Source organism: Colletes latitarsis, chromosome 5 (assembly GCF_051014445.1).
Source record: "Colletes latitarsis isolate SP2378_abdomen chromosome 5, iyColLati1, whole genome shotgun sequence".
Classification (NCBI taxonomy): Eukaryota; Metazoa; Arthropoda; class Insecta; order Hymenoptera; family Colletidae; genus Colletes; species Colletes latitarsis.
This window is the reverse complement of record NC_135138.1, coordinates 34,849,970-34,877,419: the sequence shown is the minus strand read 5'-3', so window position 1 is coordinate 34,877,419 and position 27,450 is coordinate 34,849,970. Positions and strand designations below refer to the sequence as shown.

The 27,450-nt window shown below is 37.4% G+C and overlaps 1 protein-coding gene and 1 long non-coding RNA gene across 2 annotated transcripts in view; one reads left to right on the top strand and one right to left on the bottom strand.

Moving 5' to 3' along the window:
• LOC143341757 (uncharacterized) overlaps positions 1 to 27,450 on the bottom strand; it is a 174,540-nt gene that overhangs the window by 57,138 nt on the left and 89,952 nt on the right. Inside the window, exon 2 of the long non-coding RNA XR_013079673.1 lies at positions 10,445 to 10,571. This is a non-coding gene — a long non-coding RNA (uncharacterized LOC143341757). The remainder of the gene's footprint in view (positions 1 to 10,444; positions 10,572 to 27,450) is intronic.
• LOC143341755 (lachesin) overlaps positions 1 to 27,450 on the top strand; it is a 91,132-nt gene that overhangs the window by 18,414 nt on the left and 45,268 nt on the right. The window contains exon 2 of the mRNA XM_076764908.1: positions 20,247 to 20,338. Coding sequence (XP_076621023.1) covers positions 20,269 to 20,338 — 70 coding nt within the window. The 5' untranslated portion in view covers positions 20,247 to 20,268. The remainder of the gene's footprint in view (positions 1 to 20,246; positions 20,339 to 27,450) is intronic.

The following is a 27,450-nucleotide window of genomic DNA, read 5'->3' as shown; positions in this document are numbered from 1 at the left end:
TTTTGGTCAATAGACATGCCCTCGAAATCCTACGCATTTTCGTGAAAAAAATTCGAGTATGTGGTGAAATTTTTCGGCGAAAAAAAATTTTTTCAAATCGTTCTGAAAAAATTATTGTCAGTTGTAAGGGTCAATTATAATCATTTTTGGTCAATAGACATACCCCCGAAATCCTACCCACTTTCGAGAAAAAAATTCCTTACCGAAAATATCATGTCTGACCATACCGTTGATACGTTTCCCTGAAATTTCATGCGTATCTTTAAAACGTCATAACTTCTGAACGGATTGAAGGATTTTAACGTTTAAAAAAGCAAACAACGCGTATTTTAATGGAGAATGTGTAGAAATTCCAAAAATATTGAAAAAGTGGCTCGTTGACCCCGTAAAGTTAAAAAAAAACTCCATAAAAATGGTTCAATTTTCAAACGGTCATAACTCGTACAATAGTTAATGGATCTGATTGAAATTTAATCTGGAAGTAGAGCTCATAGATATCTACAAAAATGTACTAAACAACATTTCCGTACAGCGTCAAACAAATGTATTAAAAATCAAAACGCGATCAATTATTGGTAACTATGAGGTCAAGAAATGGATGTTTCGCTGGTTCGTTAATGTATCGTTCTATTTTGAAGTATGTCTGGTGCTGCATTTCTGCTGTGCTTCTTTGAATTCGCGCAGCATACACTGTCTCAAGTGGATTGCACTTACGCTCACTTTCCGAGCTCTTTTTTCAAATAGAAAGCACAGGCGTGAGGAATTGAAATGCTCGTTTAAATCTGAACAAACACCTCTTCATAGAGAAGAAGCATTCTTCATGAATCTAGTTGGTAAGTCTTAACGAATTCGATATTAATTTTCTACGATCTAAATATTACTGAGAAATTGATATTTTCGATATTTTTTTTAATGGTTGATACAAGCAAAAAATGATATAAAAATAGGGGTCTCCCATTCGCCTATAAATATTTCGATTCACTATTTTGAACGTGGTTTTCATCCCTATATTTTACGTTTTGTTAAAATTGAAGATACTTAAACATTCCTGGGTGTCCCTGTCGGGGCTCATCCTTCTTCGCGAAGACTTTATTCACTGCAATTCAGAATAGAATCTTCCGGAAAAAGACGATGCGCCCCGTCAGAACACTTTTTTCCATTTTTACGATCACCGAAAACGGAGCGCGCGAAGACGTGACTGTCAGCACAAAGTTTCGAGGCGCGCATGTTACAAAGAGCTCCTGGCCGAGAAGCTGAACAAAAACCTCGGCGGATAAGGATCTCAGGAACTGTCAAATTTTCTTTGCGCGAACTTCTTCGTTGGAAATGCTCTCGAAATAATTTAAAGCAAAATTCCCGTGTGTGTATACGGGACACGGTGAGCAGTTTAACCTTCGCATCCCCCCTCCTTCCCCCCGATACCGCGTGTGATTGCCAACAGCGTGGGCGGTACTCGATGGGGGTGAGGCAGGTAACCAGAGGAATTCTTCTTTAAATATTTACAGGGAAACGTGGACGTATCCTGACTCGGTCCAACTTCGACATTAGGGGAATATACCGGCTGACGTGGGAGAAGAGAAATCGCGGGAGAGCTTAAGAAGGATTCAGTCTGTAATTTGCTGGCCCACACGTTCCCCTGGTAAAATTGGAAACGGAAAAAATTGACCTAATTAAGTGGGATTAAATATTGAGTTGCGCGCGAATGGTTGCGTCAAATCGTTCGATTATCGTTTCTCATACAAAATGTGTCTGAAATCAAACTAAAATACAAAAAATTATAAAGGTAAATTGGACCAAGTCAAACAGTTAAAATTAATAAAACAACGTCACTTTTTGTATGTGCTTTCGATGTTATCGTGATTGTACTACGATTTCGACGTTCTATAAATGTGTTAAGTCAACATTCCCTAATTTGACGAAGCTCTAATTGAAAGGTGACACGCGTTCTGTCCGCCCCTTTTGACTCTCATGCAGTCTTCGTTCGGGTAGTGACTGACAGTTACTTTGCCACCCTAAACTCGTTATCATATTTCACATTAACAGCCCCAGTGGGTCGGGCAACGGAAAAGAGGAATCGAGTATGTTTCGTTAATGCTTTGTCGAGCGTGTCCAATGTCGTATAAAATTTTAAAGGCGTTTCTCTCATAACCATGTTTTCGAAATAAGTATCGGAAGCATCCCAAAACCCTCTGGACAGATTTACTTCAAACTGTTACCAGCTATTTTACCGATTCTTTCAAAAGAAAGTTTTGTTATAATATTACAATATTCTTTGTTATAATTAAAGTGGCTCGATTAAGACAACGTTTCCCCCGGCGACGTGCCACAAATTTTCCTTCAGTTTCTCGATTCGAATTAAAAAACATCGTTGTAGGAGCACGCGAAATCAATTAGGATCGAAGTTCTTCGCTTATTGTATCAAAAACATGGACACGCCAGATTGGAAGCGCGCATCGTTGCCGTAGGTAAGGAATCCCAGTAAGATTTATGAACAGGAGGCGAGAGCCTGTGCTCTGACTTCGACGTGAGCCAAATCTATAGTCGCCGTTGCGCGGCCCGGCGTCGGCGTCGGCGTCGGAGCCGTACGTACGAACGCCAACGAGAACTTAAGGAGAGGAATATACCCGACGTACTGGGATATATATCGCTCGGTACATCTCTCACCCTGTACTCTGATTTATTTTACGCCGACGAGCAGGTACCGTCTACAATTTCGAAAAGTCAGCAGGCTCCTAGAGGGCTCGTGTACCTCGTGTACACGGGATTTCCGGAATTTTGGGGATCCTGCCGACTCCGAGATAAACACCTCTTGTCACACCAACTTCCCCATTACAATGACAGACATGGACGTCTATGCACCTTTTCCATTTTCCCGTCTCGCGCTCGTAATCTTGAAGGAGTATTCTATCGTGAAACGCTTATTTTTAGATTTCTCTTGATGTCAAGTTTTAGAATCATGAGGCTACTCGCTCAAGTCGTTAACTTTTATATTAAAATCAACACATTTTAACATTCACGAGATATTCGTAAAACAAATCTATTCTTTTTCGCGGCCAAATTCAAACAAAATTAAATAGTATACGTTTGAAAAATTAGATTAAATCGTACGTTAAAGGGTTTTTGCCAGGAAACTACAGAAAATATTTTAGAAGAAAAATAAAAACATAAATACAGGATGAAATGAAAACAGAATACGTTCGCGGATATTGGACCCTTTTTTTACACGTACAGTGAATCAATTCGTGTTTGAGAGAGACTGAATAAGAAATTCAACGTATGTAACGTATATCAAATTCTCCTTTCGTAATACTCCATTTACATAGATGAATGCAAAGTCTGGCGTTTCATCTGGTAAAGCGAGCTTTTAACCATCACAGATTTATAAAATGTTATATGGAGAGCTTTCATAATGTTGCGATCATATTTTGTAAGATATTTTTATACACGTAAAATTTATATTTTATTGCATTGTGTGCCCGAATAGCTTCCTATTAGGCATCAGTTCCTTACGTTTGAAAGAGAGAAAGCAAAAGGTAAAAATCAATTGTACAAAGTTTAAAAGTATATAATTTATCCAAGAATATGCATCGTAATAAGATTTCTTTACAGTGATTTTCCGTGAAGTACTTTCAGCTGCTTTAAAATAAATTTTTACCAGCTTATCAAGAATACTATGAGCTCAACCATACGATATTTAAAAAAACTCTTAAGATATTTGTTATTAGAATTTTCCCTGTGTCAAATTTTTACAGGTGAAAACAGAAAGACAAAGGCGTAGGACAATTTTAATCTCGAATCACTGTAAAAACTTTTACATTCTGCTTTGGGATGCTTTCAGCGATTGTAGGTTGATAAAACATTGAATAATATGTCGGAGAAACAGACTTAGATTCATCCTTTGATTCGTTACGAAAAATGATAATATAAAAAAGGAGGGCAAAGATCGCGTTTCCGTTTTTTTAGATAAACATACACTACTTCCGGATCCTTTGTGGTTTTTGTCACAACGTTCCCGTAATTTTTCTCTCTCCGATGCCGCTAATGATCAAACGTTTCTAGTTCATGGAACTCTTACGTATAGCGGAGTTTGCCTCGTGCGATTTTCGTGGAACTTGCACCATAGGGAAAACCGACAGAATTGCCATAGTTGCATGGGATGCGTTCTCCAGGGCCTAAAATTTTAAATAAACTGCGGAGGTGGAAATTTCACATGTGAAATTGCACGAAGTAATTGTTAAACTGTAATAGAATGCACTCCAGGTGATATTTTGTCGCGAGCTTGTTGGCTGGATAAGTTTATTCGTTTACGAGTCTCGCAAGATTTCCTTCCGCGACTAAAATATAAATTTATCTCGCAGAAATAACTCGAACGTTATTTTCACTTTTGCTTGTGCAACTATACATGACAAGTCATATCGTTCGAGCCTACTAAGCGCATCGTTCTCCAAGTTTCATCGTATTTTTCTCAAAGCTATATTTCTTGAGATCGTCGACATACTATCTAGGGAGACACCGAACCGATCGATCTGAAGTCTGATATAAAGCAGATGCTTGTTTATAGTTCCTCTATACATAAATTGATATCTTTAACTCTGAAGTTTTACGTGCAATTATAATTAAATCGGTTGCTTCTTTTAATTAATGACATACACCTGATTTCATTAGCATTTCAATGTTTTATGATCGAAATATAAAAACTACTATATAACGTTTTTTTTAAATAAAACCATCAACGATCTGTGGCAGAATTTCGGAGGATCGAATACACGCGTGACTCACTGTACAAACCGATGTATTATGTACGCCTAAGCAGTTGTATTGTGGTAAAGCAATGGGTGTTCAATCAATACGCTAAAGAACAATGTGAATCATGCTGTTGGTTGGTAAATTAGGAGGGAGAGCTGAATTTGTAATCTCCCGTCTAATAGCAGGGACTCCCGCGTAGTTGTATAATACGAACGCTAAATGTTACAGTGTATGGTTGTCACGTACGCCTTTGTTTTCTCGTTTAGTCGTGATAAAGGTACCACGAAGGAAACGTGTTCTTTATTGTTTACTTTTACTATATTAACGAATTTATTTCGTTTCCAATCAAAAGTTGAAAATTACTGTTGCAGGTCCTACCGATGTTCTACTGTTATTTATAAACAATACAATAATAGGACAAAGAGTTACGTGTATCAATAATGAAAGGAGAAATACGTAGGGAATGGAAAATGTTTCGAAACCATAGAAATCCACTGCCGCGTATGAAATGTTACCATTCACTTGCTGTGCGTATATTTTACCGTAGGCTATTTGGAATATTAAATATTAGTATTAATGAATTGCAGAACAGTGTTTCTATGTCATCATCGATCAGGAAATTATTTTAGGGGTCGAGGGGTCACTTTGTTGGAAGTTTCAAACAACCCAAAAGAAATTTTTCTCACAAATCTAGATGCAGTTTTAAAAATGTTAGCCATATCTATTTAAACATAGAATATTCCTTCTTAATTCGAAGCTCGCGCGATATTAACATGATACAAAGCATATGAGGCACATGAAAGGAGAAATGGATTTTCGTCGTTAGAGTATTTACCTTCGCTAATTGGATATTACAATATAAAAGGAAGATTAGAGACGTGGAAATTAAATTATCATAATATGTAGGATGTCAATATTGGAATATTTAAAAGGAAAGCTCAGAGACACATTGTTCGACGAACTTGGCTTACTATATAAACTAACGATTAGCACAAAACGACGGCTTTGTAGAATACCGACACGAACCATTTGCAAATCCGAACACGAAATTCCGCCGCATTAAATATTCGAAGCGCCGTTAATACTTTAGTTTTCCAATCTTTTATAGAATTTGTTTTTAACTGATAGCTGAGTTAGTAACTCCAGAAAATATTCATAAATTCGTGAAATATTCGTGAAGTTTATAAATCTACAGGAAATATTTCTGAAAGTGTTTCGAATCACGATGAAAATAAAGGAAAGGTTAATCTAGATTTCAATTTGATCAAAATCTCAGGCATTAAGTGCAAAAAATGATCTATTTGTCGTTGACCCGAGGCAGTCTTTTATCCGATATAGGTCGAAACTGTTGCAAAGGAAGGTAAGGGTGTGTTTGTTACGTGTTTGTGAGACAAGATGGTGCGTCCACCTATAGACGATGCTTTCTGTAGATTTCGCTTAACCGCAGGTGTCACAAAAGCGGAGCTAGTGTCTTGTCCCGCATAACTTTCAGAGCTTTTCTTCTTAAAGGAGATTATTAGACAAACTTTTCACTGCAGAATATTTTATCATTGTCTACAGGGTGTTTCGAGACGGGTGGTATAATCGTGGACAGACTCTACGCGTAAAAAGAAATTGAAAACGCGCAGTACAAATTTCTCGTACAAGGCTCCGTTCACAGACTTCACTAACGCGTCTGACCATTACTCACTATTTCCACTTGCGTTTCTCGCGGGCACCTCCGACACCACGATCTATTTTAATTCTTCGAGATGTAGCGGATTAAAATATATTCCATTCAACTAAATATCATTAGTTTGTACTTTAAATAGTAAACGAATCGTAACATTCCAAACAAAATCGACCCTACTAACAGTAAATAACATAAATCAGACCTTCGCAAAAAAATCCAAGTTCCACGGAGAGCACCACCCTAATCGCGTCGCCAATTTTCCAAGCTGTTCTCGGATCGTGGACAAAAAGAAAAGGGGGGTAAATAAAGAACTATTTTCCTCATTATTCTTACCGTTCACGGAACCAACATCGAACGTGTTTCCACCCGAAAAATACGGCATCTAAATTCTAAATTCCATTCGTAGCTGCGACGAGATACCAACACATGGCCACAAGTTTTCGAAAAGTCCGGGGAAAATCGTAAAAACACACGGGGGTTGGTAGGTGTCGGGGAGCGGCTCGCAGACGTCTTTTCGGGCAAAACAAGAGAGACAAAGGAAGAATCAGGGAGAAGCGGGAACGGGTGAAGTCAGGAAAAGTTTTCAGAATCGAACACGACTTCCTTCAGAGGCGAGGCGAGGCTCTATTATGAGAATGCGATCCCTCCCGCGTTTGTTTTCGCGATCCCTCTGTCCCTTTTATTTCCCGACAGAGATCCCAGACCATCTCCCTTCGTCGACGTTCGCTCGTGAAATTTATAAGCCGGTTTGGTTGACTCAGTTCCGCGGCTTTTTCTCCGAATTTCGCGTTACATTAATCAATCGATCATTAGCCGCGGAATACGCGTTCTGCCGTGGACGACAACCGGGGGGGAACGGTCGTTAGTCAGAAACGTCAAAGACAACGACCGTGCCCCTCCCCCCCTGCGACGACTTTCCCTTCGATGACTTATTTTTCCGAGGGACGTTGTGTACCGTTGGATTTCCAAAAAAAAAAGCATTCTCTCTTTCTGGCCAGGGCGCTTTTTGCCACGCCGGCCGGGATTTAATGACGGAGCGGAGTTGTTTACGGAGGCGGTTTCAGTTACGTTTCTGTCGTTTATTTCTTGTCGTTCTTTTAATGACACGATTCAGGCAAGAAGAAAAGAATGGGAAAAGGTTGTTACTTGGTATTCGCTGGTTATTACTGCTGTTGCCTGCAGATTGTTATACCCGGTGTAAGTGATTTGTACTGCTTGAGGAGCATATGGCTCGTTTCGTGCTGTACCCCTGCTTTGCAACAGTCTTCTCGTCGAGCAACTGAAACGTTAGACGTGCATCCAGAGGCGTAGATTTCCCGCCACTCGTGACACGACACAATATATGGAAGATATTCTTAAACCGAAGGAAAATTGACAAATTAGAATACCATGTTTACGTTTGAAACGAACAGAAAATTAACTACAGTTTTTAAAATCTTTTTAAGTTTCAAGTGTTTTTTTCTCGACGCGTCTTTGTCAATATTCTCGTGATTGTGATCTAATTGAAACCCATATTTATTCGTCTTCTGGCTGGCTACGCCACAGAATTAATTTCTGTCATTTTAAGGGGAACACTGTATGCCAAACGCATTCCCCTTTCTTTCTCGACAAGCTTCTAGTTATCGCGCGGGTGAAATATTATTATTGGACTACCAAAAGAGTGAATATCCAATCGTATGCATGAGAGGCACTATTGTCGACCCCGCGTACGCCTACGGCATTTAAAAATAGCTCGCGATTTAGAAAGATCGTCGTCTATTGGTACACCTTCACTAATTTATCTTGCAGATACGTAAGTAATAAGTCATCATCATACTTCAACTACGTGTTATGACAATGTTCTCTAACAGACAAGCACAGACATAACGCGTTAAAGGATTAACTTAGGCGAGGTTGACAACTTTCTCTGTCGATTGACTCTTTTTTAGCTAGGCCAAACTTCAGCAAATTTCTAAAAGTTCACGATATGTCTGTTTAATAGTTCGTTGACAGAAGTACTTTACTCGAACGGATATGAAATCGAACATTAACAATATTAGTTGTATTATTTATGTTCATTTTTATATCTCCGAAGAAACACGGACGAAACAAATATCGTTTCAACGGGGACATTTGTTGGTCCAAACAAAATCTGCTTAGATGGGGGGCAATTCAAAGATTTAAAGAGTTCTATTTTCTTCCTCGGTTCTGAAACATATACTCTCGATGTTAAGTTAGATCTGAAGTTTCCTTGTACCGGGTACAGTTCAAACATATAATCGTATTGAAGGCCACGTACACAGTGAAAACAGGTTACCGTTTCCGGAAGCCAGCGCTGACCTGCACCGATAACAAATATAACGTATTTATTCCTACCAAGGAAGGATACGAACGAGACGAGCACGTTTTGAATACAAGTTTCGAAAACGTCGGGCACGATAAATTCAAATAGAATTTAGAAATTAACTGTTTATGATTAATCGTTATTAAAAAAGAAATTAAATGCTAAAATTTGAAGCCTGTTGGATGAAACATATATTCTAGATCCTGACGAAAGGGATGAGAAGATCTTACGTAATTTTAAATATTTGTGTAGATATTATAAATGTCTATACGTGCACGTATTGGCTGCTCATGGGAGAAGATTTAAAGGGTGATTTCGAACGTCAAAATAAGACGAAAATCAAGGCTAACGCAATTGTGGCCGTGCCTGTGTTTCGTAATTACAAGTGTTTAATGATTCGATAAAATCCGGCCGTAATGCGGTAATCCGCCTAGGACCAACGCAAGCGGAGAAAGCCAGGCAAATGGTGGCCAAAGCCACTGTCGCACGGGGCCACTCAGCTCAGAGAAGCTTCGTTGAAATTTATGATACGACACCCTTCAATTTTTGATGAAGTGTCGCAGAATCGTGTGGCTATGCCGAGTGTCATAAATTTCGACGGTGCTTCTTTGAGCTAAGTGATTCCGTGCAGCAGTGACTTTGGCCACCATTGCTATCATTTTATCTGACATTCTTCGCGTGCACAGTGGGCCACATCGAACATTTTCGTGACACGTTTGTCCATTGAACGGTAAATAAAATCGGAATAAAATCTGAGCGGAAAAATATTAAGAAATAATCCCTTTCTAACGATGTAGGCGTAACGTTCTTTTCAATACTGTCAATAAACTATCCGATAACTATTGTAACTTTTTTTTATTCGCGTAAAAATTCTTCGTGCACGTTCAGTTTTTTCCTTATTGTATTTACGAAAGCACTCGATCAATTTTCATTCAGTTTTTAATTGAAATTCTCGCTTCTTTACAGAAACGAAACTGAAAATGAAATGGAAGTGTTTGCGCGTCCAATTACCGTTGATTGAGGAAAAAATACTATATTTTCGTTCGACGAGCAATCACAGAAATCGCACATACTTTAAATATATATGGACATATTTTAATTAATCAATATTTTTGAAAGACAGAGTCGAATCAGTATTTCGTGTTATCTGTGAAACAGAGACACGTACACGTGAAAATGAAATACGTTTTTTTGGATTTAAATCAGGTCACAATGTAAATGAAGCTTATAAAAATGAAATTCAATTAAATATTAAAAACGACATAAAAAGGCAGATATGTCTCTCAAACATATTCCTGATAGGAGTTGAAGTTTTGCTTTGCGTCGCGAGCTATTCCTATTTCCATAAACTTTGTGCGTCAATTTCTGGAGGAATGTTATTTTCGTTTGAAACTACTGTTCTCGTTAACGAACGAGGAATGAAGCAAAACTAGCCACAAGAACGAAACGAGTGACCGTTCTTCGGAACGTCGTTCCCTCAAACACTTGTGATTATAAAGGAAAATAAGAAAAAACATCGGGGTACCATTCGCGACACAAAAGCATCGTTGTTTTGCGAACGAGAGGACACAGATGGGTCGCGGGGATCTGCTTTTATCAGCGCTATGAACATCTACGGCTAAGATACTATCCTTTCGTAATATCGTGGATGATAGTCGTAATTCTTTTTATCGTGGACTTACGGTGGCTTGGTCGAAACGAACCAGCAAGGAAGAGAGTCGCTGACAATAGCAAAGGGAAGCAGGACTGGCCTCGGGCATCATGTCTGCCATTGAATTTCCATCCGTCCTTTTCGGTCTTCGTGGAAAACCTTGACCACCTGGCGACCGTCTGAAACACAACAGCGAAGTTACTAAAACAAGTTCATGCGATGAATTTACTCATACGCGATACTCTGACGTTAGAGAACAATGCAGCACGTTTTTAATCTTTGTTCGTTAGCGCCACCGAAGCCTTTAAAATTAATTAAAAATCCAAATTTAGCAGTTTATCGATCAATTTTTTAAAACAATTCTCACGAATAAAATAAATGAATTGAAATCATTATTGCAAGAATACTATGTCAAGTAGCAATGTACCCTTCAGGCACAATATTTACGAGACTGTGGAAATTGTAGAAATTGTTTCTTTTATTAAATACGCTGAGAAAATGTACTTCTGTATTTATGGCCAAGCTATTGCAGACGGTAATAAAATTAAGTTTAAGCCGGGCAATTTACGATGCGTAATAGTTTTCGAGTTGAAACCAGCGTTTTCCTTAAAAAGTTATTTTACTCATCAAAGAAATATTAATCCTGGCCACTTTGAAAAATCTTTACAATTTGTGTAACTTATTTTATCATATTATACGCTGAGAAATTGTATTAATTAAATATAATATAAAGAATAATAGTATTGTAACTTCTTTTATCAAGAAAGAGAACTAACTACTTTGTTTCATGATTATTTCATTTTTGAAATACATTTACGTTATCTTATTTCACGAAATTACTGTGGTTATGATCATTAATATTATAAATTACGAAAATTATATGATACCTTTCCATAGATTGTATTACAAATTTCATTACGTCATTAATACGATAAAACAGAGCAGAGAAATTAGTGTACTGAATATACAGGGTGTTTTAGAGGCCAAAATAAAACGAAAAGCAAGAATACCAATTTGTTGATGGAGGCTCTGTTAAAAAGTTATTAACAATTAAATTCAAAAATTTCAAATCGTTCTGGAAAAATTATTTTCGGTTGCGGGGGTCAATTGCAATCATTTTTTGTGAATAGACATACCCCCGAAATCCTACCTACTTCGTTAGACAAAACTAACTTGTCGAGAATCGGTTTCCGTCTTCAGACGAGGTCGACGATCGAGGTCCGCTCTCATCGAGAACCAAATAGCGACTGAGTGAAGAGACAGACATTCTTAATCGCGGCCACGAGAGGAAAAATTGTCGTCTCGCGGTGTTGTCAGATTATCGTTGTCTATCTCTTATTATCGTCGTATAAATTCGGAGTTTTTCTGTGTAGTATTGTTCCCGGAACGTATTACGCCTCGGAGAGGACTCTGGAATGTCGCGTAAACAAGGAACAACACCGTACAAGAAATGACCCGTTTTTCTATCGATCACGCGATGGTTTAACCGACGTTTTTCGATTGTCGAATTAACGCGATATTTAAACATTTCCAGAAAAAACTTCGAGGTGTGAAATTTTTCGACGGAAAAAAAAAATTTCAAATCGTTTTGGAAAAATTATTTTTGGTTGCGGGTGTCAATTACAATCACTTTTGGTGAATAGACATATCCTCGAAATCTTGCGCATTTTCGAGAAAAAAATTCAGTACGGTCGGAACTTTAAACGTTAATAACTGTTTAACAAAGCCTTCATCGACAAATTGATATTCTTTATTTTCGTCTTATTTTGGCCTCTAGAATCCCCCATTAAAATTTTTCCCACAATTTCAAATATGTAATTTTATATGAATTAACACAAGAGTAAATCAAATTGTCTACTCTGAGTAATTCTTAAAATACGCGTTTTATACACAAACGCTGCTAGCCGAGAAGTCTTCAGGCGCTTTGAAATGCAGCTTCGAATTTGAAAAATGTTATTTTCGTCGTGCAGGAGAAATAGTTAGAAAGATTCCGTACAAAAGCGCGTACGCTCGACACGGAATAAACAAACACACGCGAATAAAACGCGGGGGCTTCCCAGACGGTAATTCTCATTCATCTATACAAAACAAATTCTGTTGCATCGTTAAACGCGCGGTCGGCGAAACAATGGCTCGCATAAAGAACGCGTACGTTCAGACTACGAACAAGAAACGGCATAAAAGTGGGACGATCCAGCTGGACGTCTACCGGCGATAATTCTAATTAAGCTTCCCCCGAAAAAATGTCGTCGCGCTCGCCGGTGCAGCCGGGCGTTAGGCGTCGTTTAAAACCGCGCGAAAACGCGACCGGGCCGAATCAAAATCCGACGAAACAAATACGCGACAGCGGTGAATTTATTCCCCGGAACAACCCGACATTAATTTCCCCGCGAGCACACAGACCCGAGTTTCTCTTAAAACATTTTCATACTTGGCTGAATTGTCCGCTGGAAGCTGTCCTTCTCTTCCGTCCGTTCTCACATAATGGCCAATTCCACCCTGGTTTTTTTTTTTTTTTTTTCTTTAACCCTCGACCGTATTCAGCACGACAATTCAGACGTCGGAGGATGACGACCGTCGGAAGATCCCGCAATCGTAATTTGTTTGCAAGTGCTTTCACCGCGTCGCTTAACGTCATAAACGGAAGAAAGAAGAAGGAGCCAGCCAGCCCGAAACCAGGGGGAACGAGGCAGACAGACGGCGGTTCAAGTCGCGTACATTGATACCCGGGGAACTCCGGCACGAAAGTTTTCCCTTTTAATGAGAGAAGGAATTCGACGTCGTCGTCGACTCGTGCAACGCCGACGCGTATACCTCGGCAAAGCTCCGTTTTGGAACCTGTATTCCGACCCCGACGTTTCCGGGCGAGATCAAGCGTAGGAGATTTCGTGGTCATTAAAATCGTCGAGTGATTCGGTAGATGGAAGGTAATTGTGGTCGAGCACGAATTGCTTGATCAACCGAACGTTTGTTTTAGACGCCTATCGAGTAGTGAGAAAGAAGCTAAAACCCTCGAGATATTTTAATTTCAAACATTTCTTTGTTTACGAGGTTGGTATACCGACGAAAACGCCTATGCAATCGAGAGTTGGAAAAACTTTATTTTATGTGTAGAATAAAATGACTTTTTTATTGGCCTTTTTTAACGTTCTTGTTTATGAAATGCAAAGAATTCGTTTCATGAAATATTGGTTTATTCTGCGGAAAAATTTTCACGTTTCTCGAAGTACATATTTTTTATGCATGTTATATTCCATAACGCATCATTTTCACTCGAGTTTGCGCCCATTATTTATTTCCTGTAGAGACAGATGTGACAAAGAACGTCAGTTCTATCTACGGATCATACATTTTATGAAAATTTTTATTAACTTTTCATTTGGGATAAATATATCTGCGTCTCTGTTTCGTTGAAGATCCAGAAATAAACTACTCCATCGGGAATTCGATAAATTTCTATCGAGGTTAAAGCGTGATGTATTTTCAATGGTTCGGTAATAGAAAAAACTGGTCTCGGGCACTTGTGCATGCTCGATCAATTAATAGTTATGAGGTGCTCGAACATTTGTCACCGTTCAAACATTCGGTTAAGTGGTGAATGTTCCCTTTTGTCGACAAATTTTTTAAAAGCGACGTAATCCCGCTTGAAACGTACCATAATATAGCTTTTGATTTTTGAATGGTATTATAATGCGCCAGAATGAATGAAATCGGTAAAAGGAAAGAGAAAATCCCCCTGTCAATTCTCTTGGAGCGACGTTAATTGGTATCGGGTGGCTTTTGCATCATTTGACAATTAATACCAGACTATGGCGAAGGACTTACTGACAGAGGAGGAAATTGGAATACTTTATTCAAGATTTATTAACGTGTTAACGTTTACGGTTGTGTATCAAACGCTTCCCAACGAAGTATCTAATTATTTTTAAACGAATAGAGTTAAACGATGTGATTTACAATTTCAACATTGCAACGTAAACCGCTAATCGTATGAAAAGTCTTATTTTATGCGAGCAGAGTGAGTTGGTTAGATATTCAACACCGCGTAAGAGCTAATGGTGAATTAATTACTTAACAAAAAGTTTAGTGACCCATGTGTAATGAGATTAATCGTGAACTAACCATACTTCCACCGAACAAACAAGTCGACTCCGCTCGAAATTGACTCGGAACAAAAAGAGGTTAATTAATTACTTTTAGCATCTCTCCGAAGTTCGTTCTTTTAGCTATGTAGCTTATTATTATTGAGGATCCAAGAAACGATAGCACGTTTTTCTCCGCTGACGAGCTTCATTAGAAAAAATGTTCTTGTCATCGTCAGTTTCGAAAAATTATATCAAAATTGAAATAACATAATTTTGTGTTACTTTCTACAAACACGTGGGTTAGTATTTTTCTATCTCTAATAAATAGAAGAAACTTTGTACAGTCCCACCAGGAATTAACCGGATCTCGTAAAGAAGCTATTCTTACTTTTTCCCCTTACCGAGTTTTCAGTAAAATAGAAAAGAACTTCGAACGTATTTTCTTATCCGCTTGGTGGTTGACTCCAGTAACGTTAAATCGCTCGTGCACTCGAACGCACGTTATGTTTTGTTAAATTCTCTAAAGCCTTGCCGCCGTTTGAATCCACAATAATTTAACTAAATAAACTGAGCGTGTAAAGAAACAACGAACAAGTTTACTCTTTCTCTTTTCCAACAAACCACCAACCCACTCGTGGGATGCGTTATACCTGTCTCCTATTCGCGAGCCCTTTATAAATTAGTTACCAACGTGGAATTTCATAAAATACCTAAACTATATAGTGTACAGATACAAATAAAAATATAAATATTGTTTCATTTATTTTTGTTCGTAATGTAACGTGGATAGTAAACATATCTTTTCACGATTTCATAATTCATCGTCTGTTACGATACTAAACAGAAATTTAATTATTGTCGCTAATCCCTGAGAAAAGTTCAATCTTTATAATGGATGGATATCTTTAGTTCTTGATTATTATACGGAAATATCAAAAAATTTTGATACCAACGTCCATCGGGAAAAAATTGTCACTTTTTTGTCGAGTATCGTTATCCCGGTGTTCATATTTTCACAGAGAATAATTGAATGTGGCGTTCTATCGCATCGGTGGCTCGAGCGAGGAGATAGTTTTCGCGAATCATCTGGCCCCGTGTAAGTACACGTTCCTTGATAGTTAAGAAGTTACACGGCCGAGGTTCGTAACATTGTGTACCCAGGATGTCTAAATATTTGTTAAAGCACCGGGCGTCTGTCGGTTCTTAATTTCCACAACTTTCCGTATCCCTTAAAACGGAAACAGTGTCGCGCAAGAAACTAATCTACATTTGAAATTTCATTTGTGTTGAATGCAGAATGAGCTTCTGCGGCAGGCTGACCTGCTCGAACGTATTCCGCCAATCCGTTAATTTAAGGAAATTTTCAAATAAAGTTCGCCCGTTCATCAAACCGCGCAAACAGTCACGCGTCTGGAAAGAAACTTCATGCCCGTCGCAATGAAAATTGTGTGTACAGTTTAATCGAAATCTGACACGGTTAACCTTTTATTTTTCGTTGTATCGCCCCGCCTAACGCGACAGGCGAACCAAAGTAATTTACGGACCTGAAATTTAATTTGAAATGTCATTAAAATAGAATTTATATTCCATTCAAATTGGTACATTTTTTAGCGCGGCGAAAGTTTGAATCCCTGCGTGCAATTGCTGCATAATATTAATTTTATATCATTTCCCATGAATATTCCGATTAATTAAAATTTACCGTTACTCGGTTATAAAATATAAATATTCGAAATTTTCGTTCACAGAACAAAAACGACCGATCGTTATTTTCCTTTGTTGTGGGTGAATTTACATTCCAAGGGAAAGGTTCTTTTCCTTTAAATGTTTTTCAGCAACTATAGGCACGGGGATTATATTAAAAACGCTTTCAAACTTTTTCGATTTGTACAAAGTTGTTGATTGCCCCCATAGAATGCAATAATAAGTTATCGTATGAAATTGGTAAACTACGTTTTTTCTATTATATGTTTTGCATCGTTTTTTATTTATGTATTATTTGTTAGAGACTATATATAATGTCCTGAAATAAAAAACAGTTAAGCTTCGTGCATCTACTTTAAAGCATCGTATGAAAAATAACGTCTTTAATTATGTCGCTCTGACATAATACAGATAATACATAATACCTTGAGACAATGTACAGGCAGATTTCTTAGCAATCTATTAAAGCTTCTGCGTCCAAAGTATACATAGATTTATTGTCACAGTGTAGGTTAATACATTTCTTTCATTTCAATTTTTCTTCTTCTTTTTTTAATTAAGGAATTGATATTTATTATAAGAAAGAACAGGTGATTTATAAAACGTTTTCGTTTTAACTTGGAATTTCCTTCCTTCGCAGATTATTAAATACGGGGGTTTAGAATTTATGTAATTAATATAACTACATTTTATATGATATAATAAATGAAAAAAGTCGAATCTCACTAATTGATATACAGAGAATCCTTCCCTATGTTTTTCACTTTATCGTTCGTTTTCTTTTCTAACTTTTAAAATTGTATTCAAACAATAGCTTCTTTGATGTACACTCTAAGACAGTGGTTCTGAAACTTTTCCAACTTACGGCACGGTTTAAAAGAAGATTTTTATTTGTTAGGAACTAATGACACAGTTTACAGAGAAGGAATCTGCTGCAGTTCCTTATTATGAATAATTATGGTAACAATTTTAAAAGCCAGAAATTTAATTTATATATATTATATGCTACATTTAATTTCTGAAAATTCAGTATGTTATAATTTTCAAATTTCAATGTTAATAATATTTAAATCAGAATTATAAATTAAATGGAATACTACACGCGAATAATGCAATATCCATTTGTACAATTTCAATGCTCTTCGACGTGTTTTATTCATCAAATGTTATTACTTTAAAACATGGGCTGAATTTATAACTCGGGTATAGTAAATTTTCGAAAACATTCCACGTTACATTCTTCGAACGGGGAGGTTCGTAAAATAAGAACTACAATGCATTTACATCGATTAGGCGGTCGATAGTGATTAGGGAAGTTCATGGTGCCAGAGTAAACTTGACACGAGGCCTGCGTCTGACTAATCACTGACTTCGACTACTGAATTTACTCAGACCTCCGATAACTCGTGACCGTAACGTTGCGATATTATATATCACTCTGTCACTATGCACATTAATCGTCAGCATCAACCTACCGTGCGAATTACTCACACATTCGGCGTGTTAATTCCCAGTAAATTATCGATGGACATTAAAGTTACGAGGTCGAAAAAAGTGAAAACTTGAATTATCGATAACTTATGGTACCTTTATAGAACTTTAACGAGCTATACTGTCATTATAGCCGATCAAAAGTTACAATTTGAAAGGATTCTAGAAGACACACTTAGAATTTTACTTATAATTTTTACTTATAATTTACTCTCTCGTGTCTACTACTTTCGCCTAATAATGTCAACATTTAACTAACGGGAGTCAGCTAAGAACGACAAAGGAAAAGTATAATTCGTTATAAACTTTATCAACTGCTCAGTGTAGAATCTGCAACAATATTTCTTACTTTATCATCTTCGTTATTACATTTTCTGTAAGCAGATGAAACTTTGTAAAATACGATTTAGTAATATCTAACGAAATCATATTTCTTTAAAATAAATAAAAACTTAATCAGTCGGTGTTAGGTTCGCGTACTTTTTATCGTATCAATGTTTACTTTATTTTAATAATGCCGCTTGTTTGTGCAGTAAATACATTAAATGAATAAATATTTTAACTAAAGTTATACGAGAAGAATGATTTATGGGTTGCGTATTCCAAATAAATTGATGATTTCTACAAAATAACACGAGAAATAATTGTCGTTGGCATTTAATCGATCAGGGACGAATCACTTTTTTTTAAATGCATAGAAATTTAAGCTGACTGTGATACATAATACCTATCGATCTTGCGACTGTGTTGTTCTTCTATATTATTCAAATATTTAATTATGAGCATCTGTTCTGAATTTTAGCTATACTGAATTTTAATATACAGAATATTATTGTTACATAGAAGCAGTGTTAGTCATTAAACAAAGAAACAAAATTTATTAAGAACCTCCCCAAGTCAATCAAGATACTCCTTTTATGCAAACAGAACTGTTGCAGATGTCATTGTACAATAATCGTAGTGTATATACGTAATTGCATCGTGGGCATTGTTTGCAGAGAGCTGATTGTTCAGCAGACACTAGCTGTTGGCTTCTTGTTAGCTGAGATCCAAGCTCGATCCTTACTACTCCTTGTGACATTGGTAACCGTTCTAATTTGAATTGAATAATGCAATTGAAATTAGCAAATTTATGGACCATAAACTATAACAGGTATATTATGCATACGATTGCAAGATCACCTACGAATCGTTAACCGTTTAGTATAAGTAATATAGCGCATATAATAATCTATCGAGTAGGTAGTCGTTTTCAACTGTCATTCCCGAAGATCGTCATCGCGAAATCCTGCCAAAGGCAGGGACGCGACTTTAACGTTTTCAATTTTAACACACGTTTTATGTTCTGCTCTTCAGAACCGCCTGCAATCCCTCCCCTGGATGTTACGAGCAACGATAACGAAGGTAACGGAAGTTCGCGCGGCGAAAACTGATTTCCAAGCATTTCTGAAACTTTGCAGTTTCTTGGCAAACACTAGGATCGTTTAAGCATTCTAGTCGTCCGATTACCGAGTATCAAATTCTCCCCCCAGGAATGCGGTGCAATTTTTTTATCTACACTCGCATCTCGCCAGTTCGTTGGACCGAAAGTGTATTCCAAACTCTTATCTCGGCGTTTCGGTTTCATTTAAAGTTTCTAAGTTAATATTTGTATTATTCCACGTTCGCGTAATCCCTGAGAACACTCGATATTTCAACTTTTAAATACTTTGGAGTAACGTTAACTCGGCCCCTAGCAATGCTTTTTTTATTATTCTATAATTAAAATTTAAACAGAGGATTTATGACATTTCACGACGTGTCGTTGGTAGTTTATTACTTTCATTTGATAGACACGCGAAGAATTGCTGGCATCTTGTTTAGAAACACGCTTTTACGATCAATGTCGCATCGATCGACAGCGAGGACCTCAGTTTCGTTATTCCCCTAAGTAACTAACGAAGAATAATGACTCATCGTTACATCCTTTCGAAGTAATCATTTCCAGAGGGTTGACCCTTCGATTCAGTTTAAAGTTCCTTTCGAGTAACTGGCTCCATCCAGTCGAATCGAACCATATTACTATTACCATGACACTTTTTATTTTTACCCCAAGACATTTTACAGTGATTTAGAATTATATTTAAGGATGACCCGGATTTTCTGCCGATATTTCGCATTCAATCACGACCCGATCGAACATCTGGCCCGTCCTTTGACTTCTGCTGCGATATATTTAGCGGGGCTCGTACTAGTTAATTAATCGAAACTTTCTACGAATACCGAAGAACTCGATTCACCGGGAAATTGGGTTCCCGCGGACACTTATCCGTTGCTCATTCGTTTCGACTTTTGTCCAGCAATTTTATAGGATTAAAATTGCACGAGAAGTTGTAGAACCCGCGAAGGGAAAGGGAAAGTTTTTCAGTCGAAATACAATAACGTTAACGAGATTGAAATATTAATACGTGCCTACAGTTAAAACTTTCATTCGCTAATGGAAAGAGGAAGAATTAATTATTGCGTTATAATTATTTCGGTTGCTTTGTTGCCGTTGCCACGTAATTTAATTAAATTTTTTTCCCATTGTTCTAGGTGGATCGGTGACCGTGACAAAATGGTGGATCGGCAAAAACCATTTCTATTGGTGTTAATAGCGCTCCTGATTTACCCAGACGATATCTTCGGTGAGTTATGTCACGAAGTCTACGAATTGTAATTCATTTCTTATAAAAATAGCCCTACGTTATTGAAAATGTAGTTATAGAGAAATACGCTTATTAAGTTTTGTATCGAACACTTTATTTACAACGTAACACGATCGTTTTAATCTATCAGTTTATTAACGTCGATTATCAGGTATCGAATAATAGGAATATCGATTATCTCTTAGTAAATAAACTTATACAGGGTGTTCGGCCACCTCTGGGAAAAATTGTAATGGGGGATTCTAGAGGCCATAATAAGACGAAAATCAAGAATATCAATTTGTTGATGGAGGCTTCGTTAGAAAGTTATTAACAATTAAATTCAAAAATTTCAAATCGTTTTGGAAAAATTATTTTCGGTCGCGGGGGTCAATTACAATCATTTTTGGTCATTACATATACCCTCGAAATCCTACGCACTTCCGAGAAAAAAATTCCTTACTGAAAATCTAATTAGGTGCCTAAACGACGAAAAGAAAAAATTTCAAATCGTTCTGGAAAAATTATTTTCGGTTGTGGGATTCAATTGCAATCATTTTCGGTGAATAGACATACCCCCGAAATCTTGCGCATTTTCGAGAAAAAAATTCGTGAAGATGTGAAATTTTTCGACGGAAAAAAAAAATTTCAAATCGTTTTGGAAAAATTATTTTCGATTGCGGGGGTCAATTACAATCATTTTCGGTGAATAGACATACCCCCGAAATCTTGCGCATTTTCGAGAAAAAAATTCAGTACTGGCAGAACTTTAAACGTTAATAACTTTTTAACGAAGTCTTCATCAACAAATTTGTATTCTTGATTTTCGTCTTATTTTGGCCTCTAGAATCCCCCTTTATATGCATAAAGATAGTCCACATCTCCTCTCTATTGTGAAAAGACTTGACGTGTCTATATTTATAATCAAAATATTCATGTTTCTCCAAATAAGATACTTTTTTTAATTCCAATAGTTGACGTTTCGCTGCATTAGTCTGCGTGATTGGAGCGGCGTGTGAAATATTGGGAGATGAAACCACAATAATTACGATAATTTATTATTCATGTAATCGCGATTAAATCGTTTCGGATAATGCCCAGATTTATCATCGGGTAACGGCGGGATGTGTTTTCGTAGGGAGAATTTTAAAAACAACTAAATCCGACGAATGCTACAAGATACAATGCAAAGCGAGCGACACGGCCAATTTTGCAACTAAGCCGTTCACTTCACGACCACCTGTAAATACAATACCGGAACTAATCCGCTTTTGAAACGCACGCTGTCACCGACGATATACGATGATATTGGCCTTACGACTCTTCCGGCGGTGAAATATTACTTTTTGCGAGTGCCAGCTATGCTGTTCCCTTTCCCAGGCAAACCGGATGAATCGCCGAGTTCCCGAAAAATATCACCGTCGAAAAAGGAGACCGTGCTCGCCTGAAAATTTATGCGGCCAATCACATCGGTATATTTATTCCTTATCCCCGTTTCGGGCTTCTTACTTTTTCCTTGGAAAAAAAACTATACGTTGTCTACCTGACTTTATCGCCACGCCACATTTCCTTTACACTTTATATTTATTAGCTTCAATAGAGTTCGTAAAGTCCATTATTCAAAGAATAAAACAATTCTTTATACAGTTCCCTTCAAATAACTATTATCTACGATTAAAATAATATCTAAGTGATATTTTGATATCGTTAAGCCTGTTAAAAATTTTTTTTATGTCAAGTTAATTTCATTATTTTTTAAATGCCCTACGATTTTACCGTTTTACAAAAGTCTCCTGCATTTGTCATTTGAACTACTCGATGAGACAATACCCTGCAATATTGGTGTACACGTAGATGTGTCGGTAATCCCGAGAATTTCTGTGCTTTTATAACGTCCATTGTCCGTAAAGATACAGTTGCACTTCTCCAAAGATTTAATTATTTCTCTGAAACTCTTTAGATAGCCGTCCATTGTATATCATTTTAGTTTAGTAGCTCGCTGGAAAGTTAAGTCCAGAACTACAGTTAAACTATTTTCCAACCATGGAATCGAGGATGCTCCTGAAAAGGTCCCGGCTAATTCGAATTCCCTTTTTACCCGGGCTTGTTGATAAATACGACAAACGGTACGACAACTGGCTTCTCAGTTTCTCTCTTTATTACTTGAAGCAGATAGACTTATGAAAGCCGTGTAGTACGAGCGCGTAGCGTGCCCCTCTTGAATTAAGTACACTCTCGGATGAATTGCGACTTTGCTTAAACTTTTCCTCAACTTCATTATCCACTAATTCTGCCGTGAAAGGTAATGGATAATTGGAGCAACGCAATAACCTTTACTCGGGCCACTGGAGTTTCGTAGATTGAAAGAAACTCCGCTAGCTTTGCTTTGTGCGGAGTAAATTATCGTCGCTGTCTCAAGCGACGTTTCAGATTAATTTTCATTGGTAAACGGCGAAGGCACATATGTATACCTTCTCCGAAAGAAGTATTACGCATTGATGACGTCCGTCTCTGCGATGCAAGTCACGTAATCAATTACAAATCGACATAGTATTGCCTCTGCTGCGTGTGTATTCACGCTGAGAAAAGATCTGTCTTTCTCCAAGCAGTTAGGTCGATCAAATATAATTGAGCGTGTTCGGCTAGGTGGCTAAAATTTAGACACCTGTCGATTTTTCTTAAAAATTCGTTTTTGATTTTTAATAAATTTGTTTTACTAATACTTTTTTCTAGGTATCCAAGAGCTCTATTTCCCTACTAAATTTCTATGAGATACGTTCACTATTGTAGGAGTTACGGTCGTTTGAAGATTGGACCAGTTTTATTGGGTTTTTCTCATTTTGCGGGGTCAAGGACCAACTTTTCGAATATTTTTACGATTTCTATATATTCTTCATTAAAATACGCGTCGTTTGCTTTTTTAAACATCAAAATCCTTCAATCCGTTCAGAAGTTATGACGTTTTAAAGATACGCATGAAAATTCAGGGAAACATCTCAACGGTATGGTCAGACATGATATTTTCAGTCAGGAATTTTTTCCTCGAAAATGCGTAGGATTTCGGGGGTATGTGTAATGACCAAAAATGATTGTAATTGACCCCTGCAACCGAAAATAATTTTTTTAGAACGATTTGAAAATTTTTTATTTTTGTCGAAAAATTTCACACCTTCTCGAATTTTTTTCTAGAAACTGGGTACGATTTCGGGGGTATGTGTAATGACCAAAAATGATTGTAATTGACCCCTGCAACCGAAAATAATTTTTTTAGAACGATTTGAAAATTTTTTATTTTTGTCGAAAAATTTCACACCTTCTCGAATTTTTTTCTAGAAACTGGGTACGATTTCGGGGGTATGTGTAATGACCAAAAATGATTATAATTGACCCCTGCAACCGAAAATAATTTTTTTAGAACGATTTGAAATTTTTTAATTTTGTCGAAAAATTTCACACTTCGAATTTTTTTCTAAAATGTGGGTAAGATTTCTGGAGTACATCTATTGACCAAAAATGATTGTAATTGACCCCCTAGTTCAAAACAATTTTTCCAGAACGATTTGAAATTTTTAATTTAATTTTTTAATAACTTTTTAACGAAGTGTCAATCAAGAAACTGATATTCTGTATTGTCGTCTTATTTTGGCCTCTAAAATCTCACATTAAAATTTTTCCCAGGGGTGGCTAAACACCCTGTATAAATAACGTGCAAATAATAGAAAGGCAACGTTTTGGGAAACCTCGAAACAGCCACCAGAACAGGAAGATCGATTATTTCTCGACAATTTCAGGGATTTTCACGCAATTTACAACTATGCGCGCCTGCAGCCGCGTTTAAGGTTTTCTCGAGGAAGCATAACGCCTGGAAAGTCACGATTACATCGAATAGTTCGCGATGTGGAACTCGTTCGAAACAAGCATCGAGGCTTTATTGTAAGCGCGAAACTGTCGTTTTGCGATCACGGTTATTTCGAAGCAGCTCCGCAGGGAGGCATCCGCCCCCGCAATAAGCGCAGACTGCGTTTCTCGTGAGAAAGAGGAAGAAGGATAACGCTGAGAATGCATGGACCAGCGGTGCACAGGATGACGGTGCTCCTTCCCATCGGGTATCGATTTCTATCGATTAGTTCTGAGCGGCAAAATGCAGCATCGTAAAACGAACTCCGGCGGTTTCGAACTTTAATTAACGACGCTCCCATAAATTATTAGCTTTTGTTAAAGTTGTCGTCGTTTGGGCAATGATTTTTACAGCATCTTGATTAACTTACTCGAGGGACGCGTTATCGTTTCATCGTTACGATTCTTCGAATTGTTTTATCAATCGAACTCGACGATAAAGTTCGTGTTTCGGCTCGTTTCGGGAGTTTTAAGTGTCATATAATTAATGACGAGAAAGGATGAGATTCTACGGTAATCCGCGACCCATATTCCGACTTCCAATAAATCATCGCTCCTTCAAAACGCTAGGATAGCGTTCCCCGTTTCAAACGTGGAACTGTATATCCCTGCATCTCTACAGTACATCCGGTTTGAGAAATAATGGTGGTTGCAAAATATCACAGCACCGGGGGTCCGCATTTGTGGCAAGCAGTTGCACGAGGGATCCTGTTATTTGCGTAAATTGTCAGGGGAATCACAACTCACGCGGCAGACGATGCCTCGTTTTCGTCGAAGAATCCGCCATAGAAAATACGCGCGTTAAAGAAGAGGTATCTTTCGTGGAAGCATCCATTCTCGTAGTCGGCGTATCAATTGCGCGAGCAATATCTATGAAACCGTTCCTCGACAATTTGTGACCTGATACTGTCACCCATGTCATCGCTATTGAAGACAATGATCACGAATCTTCCTATTAGAATGAGCAGACAATCGGTTTCTAGCTCGCGGTACACATACTCTAGAAGTCGATGAAAAAGACAAACGCTCGAACCTCGAAATAGAAGGGTGAATTGTAGAGATTAGAAAAAAAGTTTGGGGTGACCTTGACCTTGACATATATTGTTAAGACGAAATTAAAGGAATAAAAATTCAACAAGGTCAAGAAATCTATCGCTAATCACAGTCATCATTGCTTTTTGCTTTTCGGTTTATCTACCTTTCCAATTACCTTCACTTTACTTATCATATTTTTATTTTATCGAAATTTCGGTTAATCGCGAAAGACGATCGCTTTGTCCGAAAATAATTGCTTTTGCCTTTGATTTTTGCTCTTTTAATAATGGTTCATGAAATTTTGATTTGCATAAGCGTGATATAAAATTTACAGGCATCGAATATCCATAAAGAGAAAAGAGATTTTTATAGTACTTTCCTTCAAAGTGAAATTATTTATTAAAGCGTATAATAAAACAAGCGCGTCAAAGCGTAAATCCAGATTGAAATATGAATTAATTATTGCTGTATTTTAGTTTAGGCGTGTAAAATGTGGGGAAATTACAAGGGATCGTGTGCATTGTATTAAATAACGAGTAGTAATACCGAACATTGAAAGCATTGAACAAACGTGTGCTAGAGTAATAATTATCCATATGTGAAAATTCATCTTCCTGTTGGAAACAAGAACGTATAATGAAAAGTATAATTTTTACGTTAAATATTGAGTGGTAATTTTTAATATTAATCAGTGAGATTCATTACAAATCAATTAAAAACATTAACTTTGCATAGCCTTTTGAATTAATATTTAAATAAGTATTTTATTACGTGCACCAAAGTCTTTATTTTACATTAAACTTGACATTAAAGCCAAGTACTGTATTGTTCGTTACGATATTGGGAATTTTATTTCACTCTTCTAAGAGCAAATGTTTTTAATCTTTTTACGAACGGTTTTCATCCCTTCTGAATTAATTCGTGCAACAAAAAAGAAAATGGCATACTATTCAAGAAGAAATCCCACTGTACGCTCTCAATGTTTTATAATTTTTTTTTTTTTTTAAAATCTCCAATTCGAGATCCTCCTTTATGCATAAAATGTATTCATGGGTCGAGCGAAGCATAAAGACGTTTACCAGAAATAATAATTCCGTCGTACTAAAGCAAGACTGTGAAAAGTGCACGGAACGAGTAAGTGCGAAGGGTTGTGCATTTTCCTTATATCGAATATCGAGCGCTAATGGCCGACAACGAAAGGGATAAATAAGGTCTTGAAGGAACGTGCGAGGTGCTGAAAGGAGGCTTCCGTCCAATTGAGAAATTCTGCTTATCGGCTGTTTAACGAACGACGAAGCGAAAGGAGTGGCTATTCAACGCAGCCAAACTCAAGAATAAATTAGGTTAAATCAATTCCAACCACCACTTACGAACTTTCTCGAGTGTCGTTCAACATTTCATTTCGGTAGCTACGGGAAAATTGTTTCCAGAGGGAAAAAATGTAAAAAATTATCAACGCTGCTCGATGCACGACCCTTAACATCGCGAGTGGTAATACTCTTATCTTTCTCGTTTCAGCAGGGGGGAAAAAATCGATAATTAACTACGAAAGCACACGCGGTCTGTCCTTGTTAAACGTTTGCCAACGTGCTTATGCCGATTTGTGTCTCAGTACGAGTGGTCTCTCATTCTCAGGCGAAGTATGGAATATTTTACTTTCACGTTGTCAGGTATTTTACCTATCGAAGGTCCAGCAAATTAATCAGTGACACTGAAATTATCAAATTGAACTTTATTACTAATCGATAAAAGGAAATTGTAATTCGAACGAATCGGTAGATGGAACGTTAAGGAAACGAGGTTTACAGAAAAATATAGCTCCATGGAAGGATCCAGACGCAAAACGATGCTGGGAATAAAACTTCTAAAATAATGGAGATCGATATCTGTGAGTTCATTTCCATCTGTTCATAATACAGCCGCGTTAAAAGTTCGCGAACTGCGCAAAACTATTTTTCTCTTTTCGATGCTCCGGCCTCCCGCGTTCTCCGTGCTACGTCCTCGCTTGATATTTACATTTATGGAACCGAATGCACTTAGCATTCACGCGAATGTTTCGATCCCGATTTGAAATCGAACTCGTGTCTGTGCCTCGTCTCATTGACGCTTTGACTCGGTATCTCATTACGATAGGCAAAGTAAAACGGCAGAACGCTAGAGACGGCGGGAAAAAGAAACTG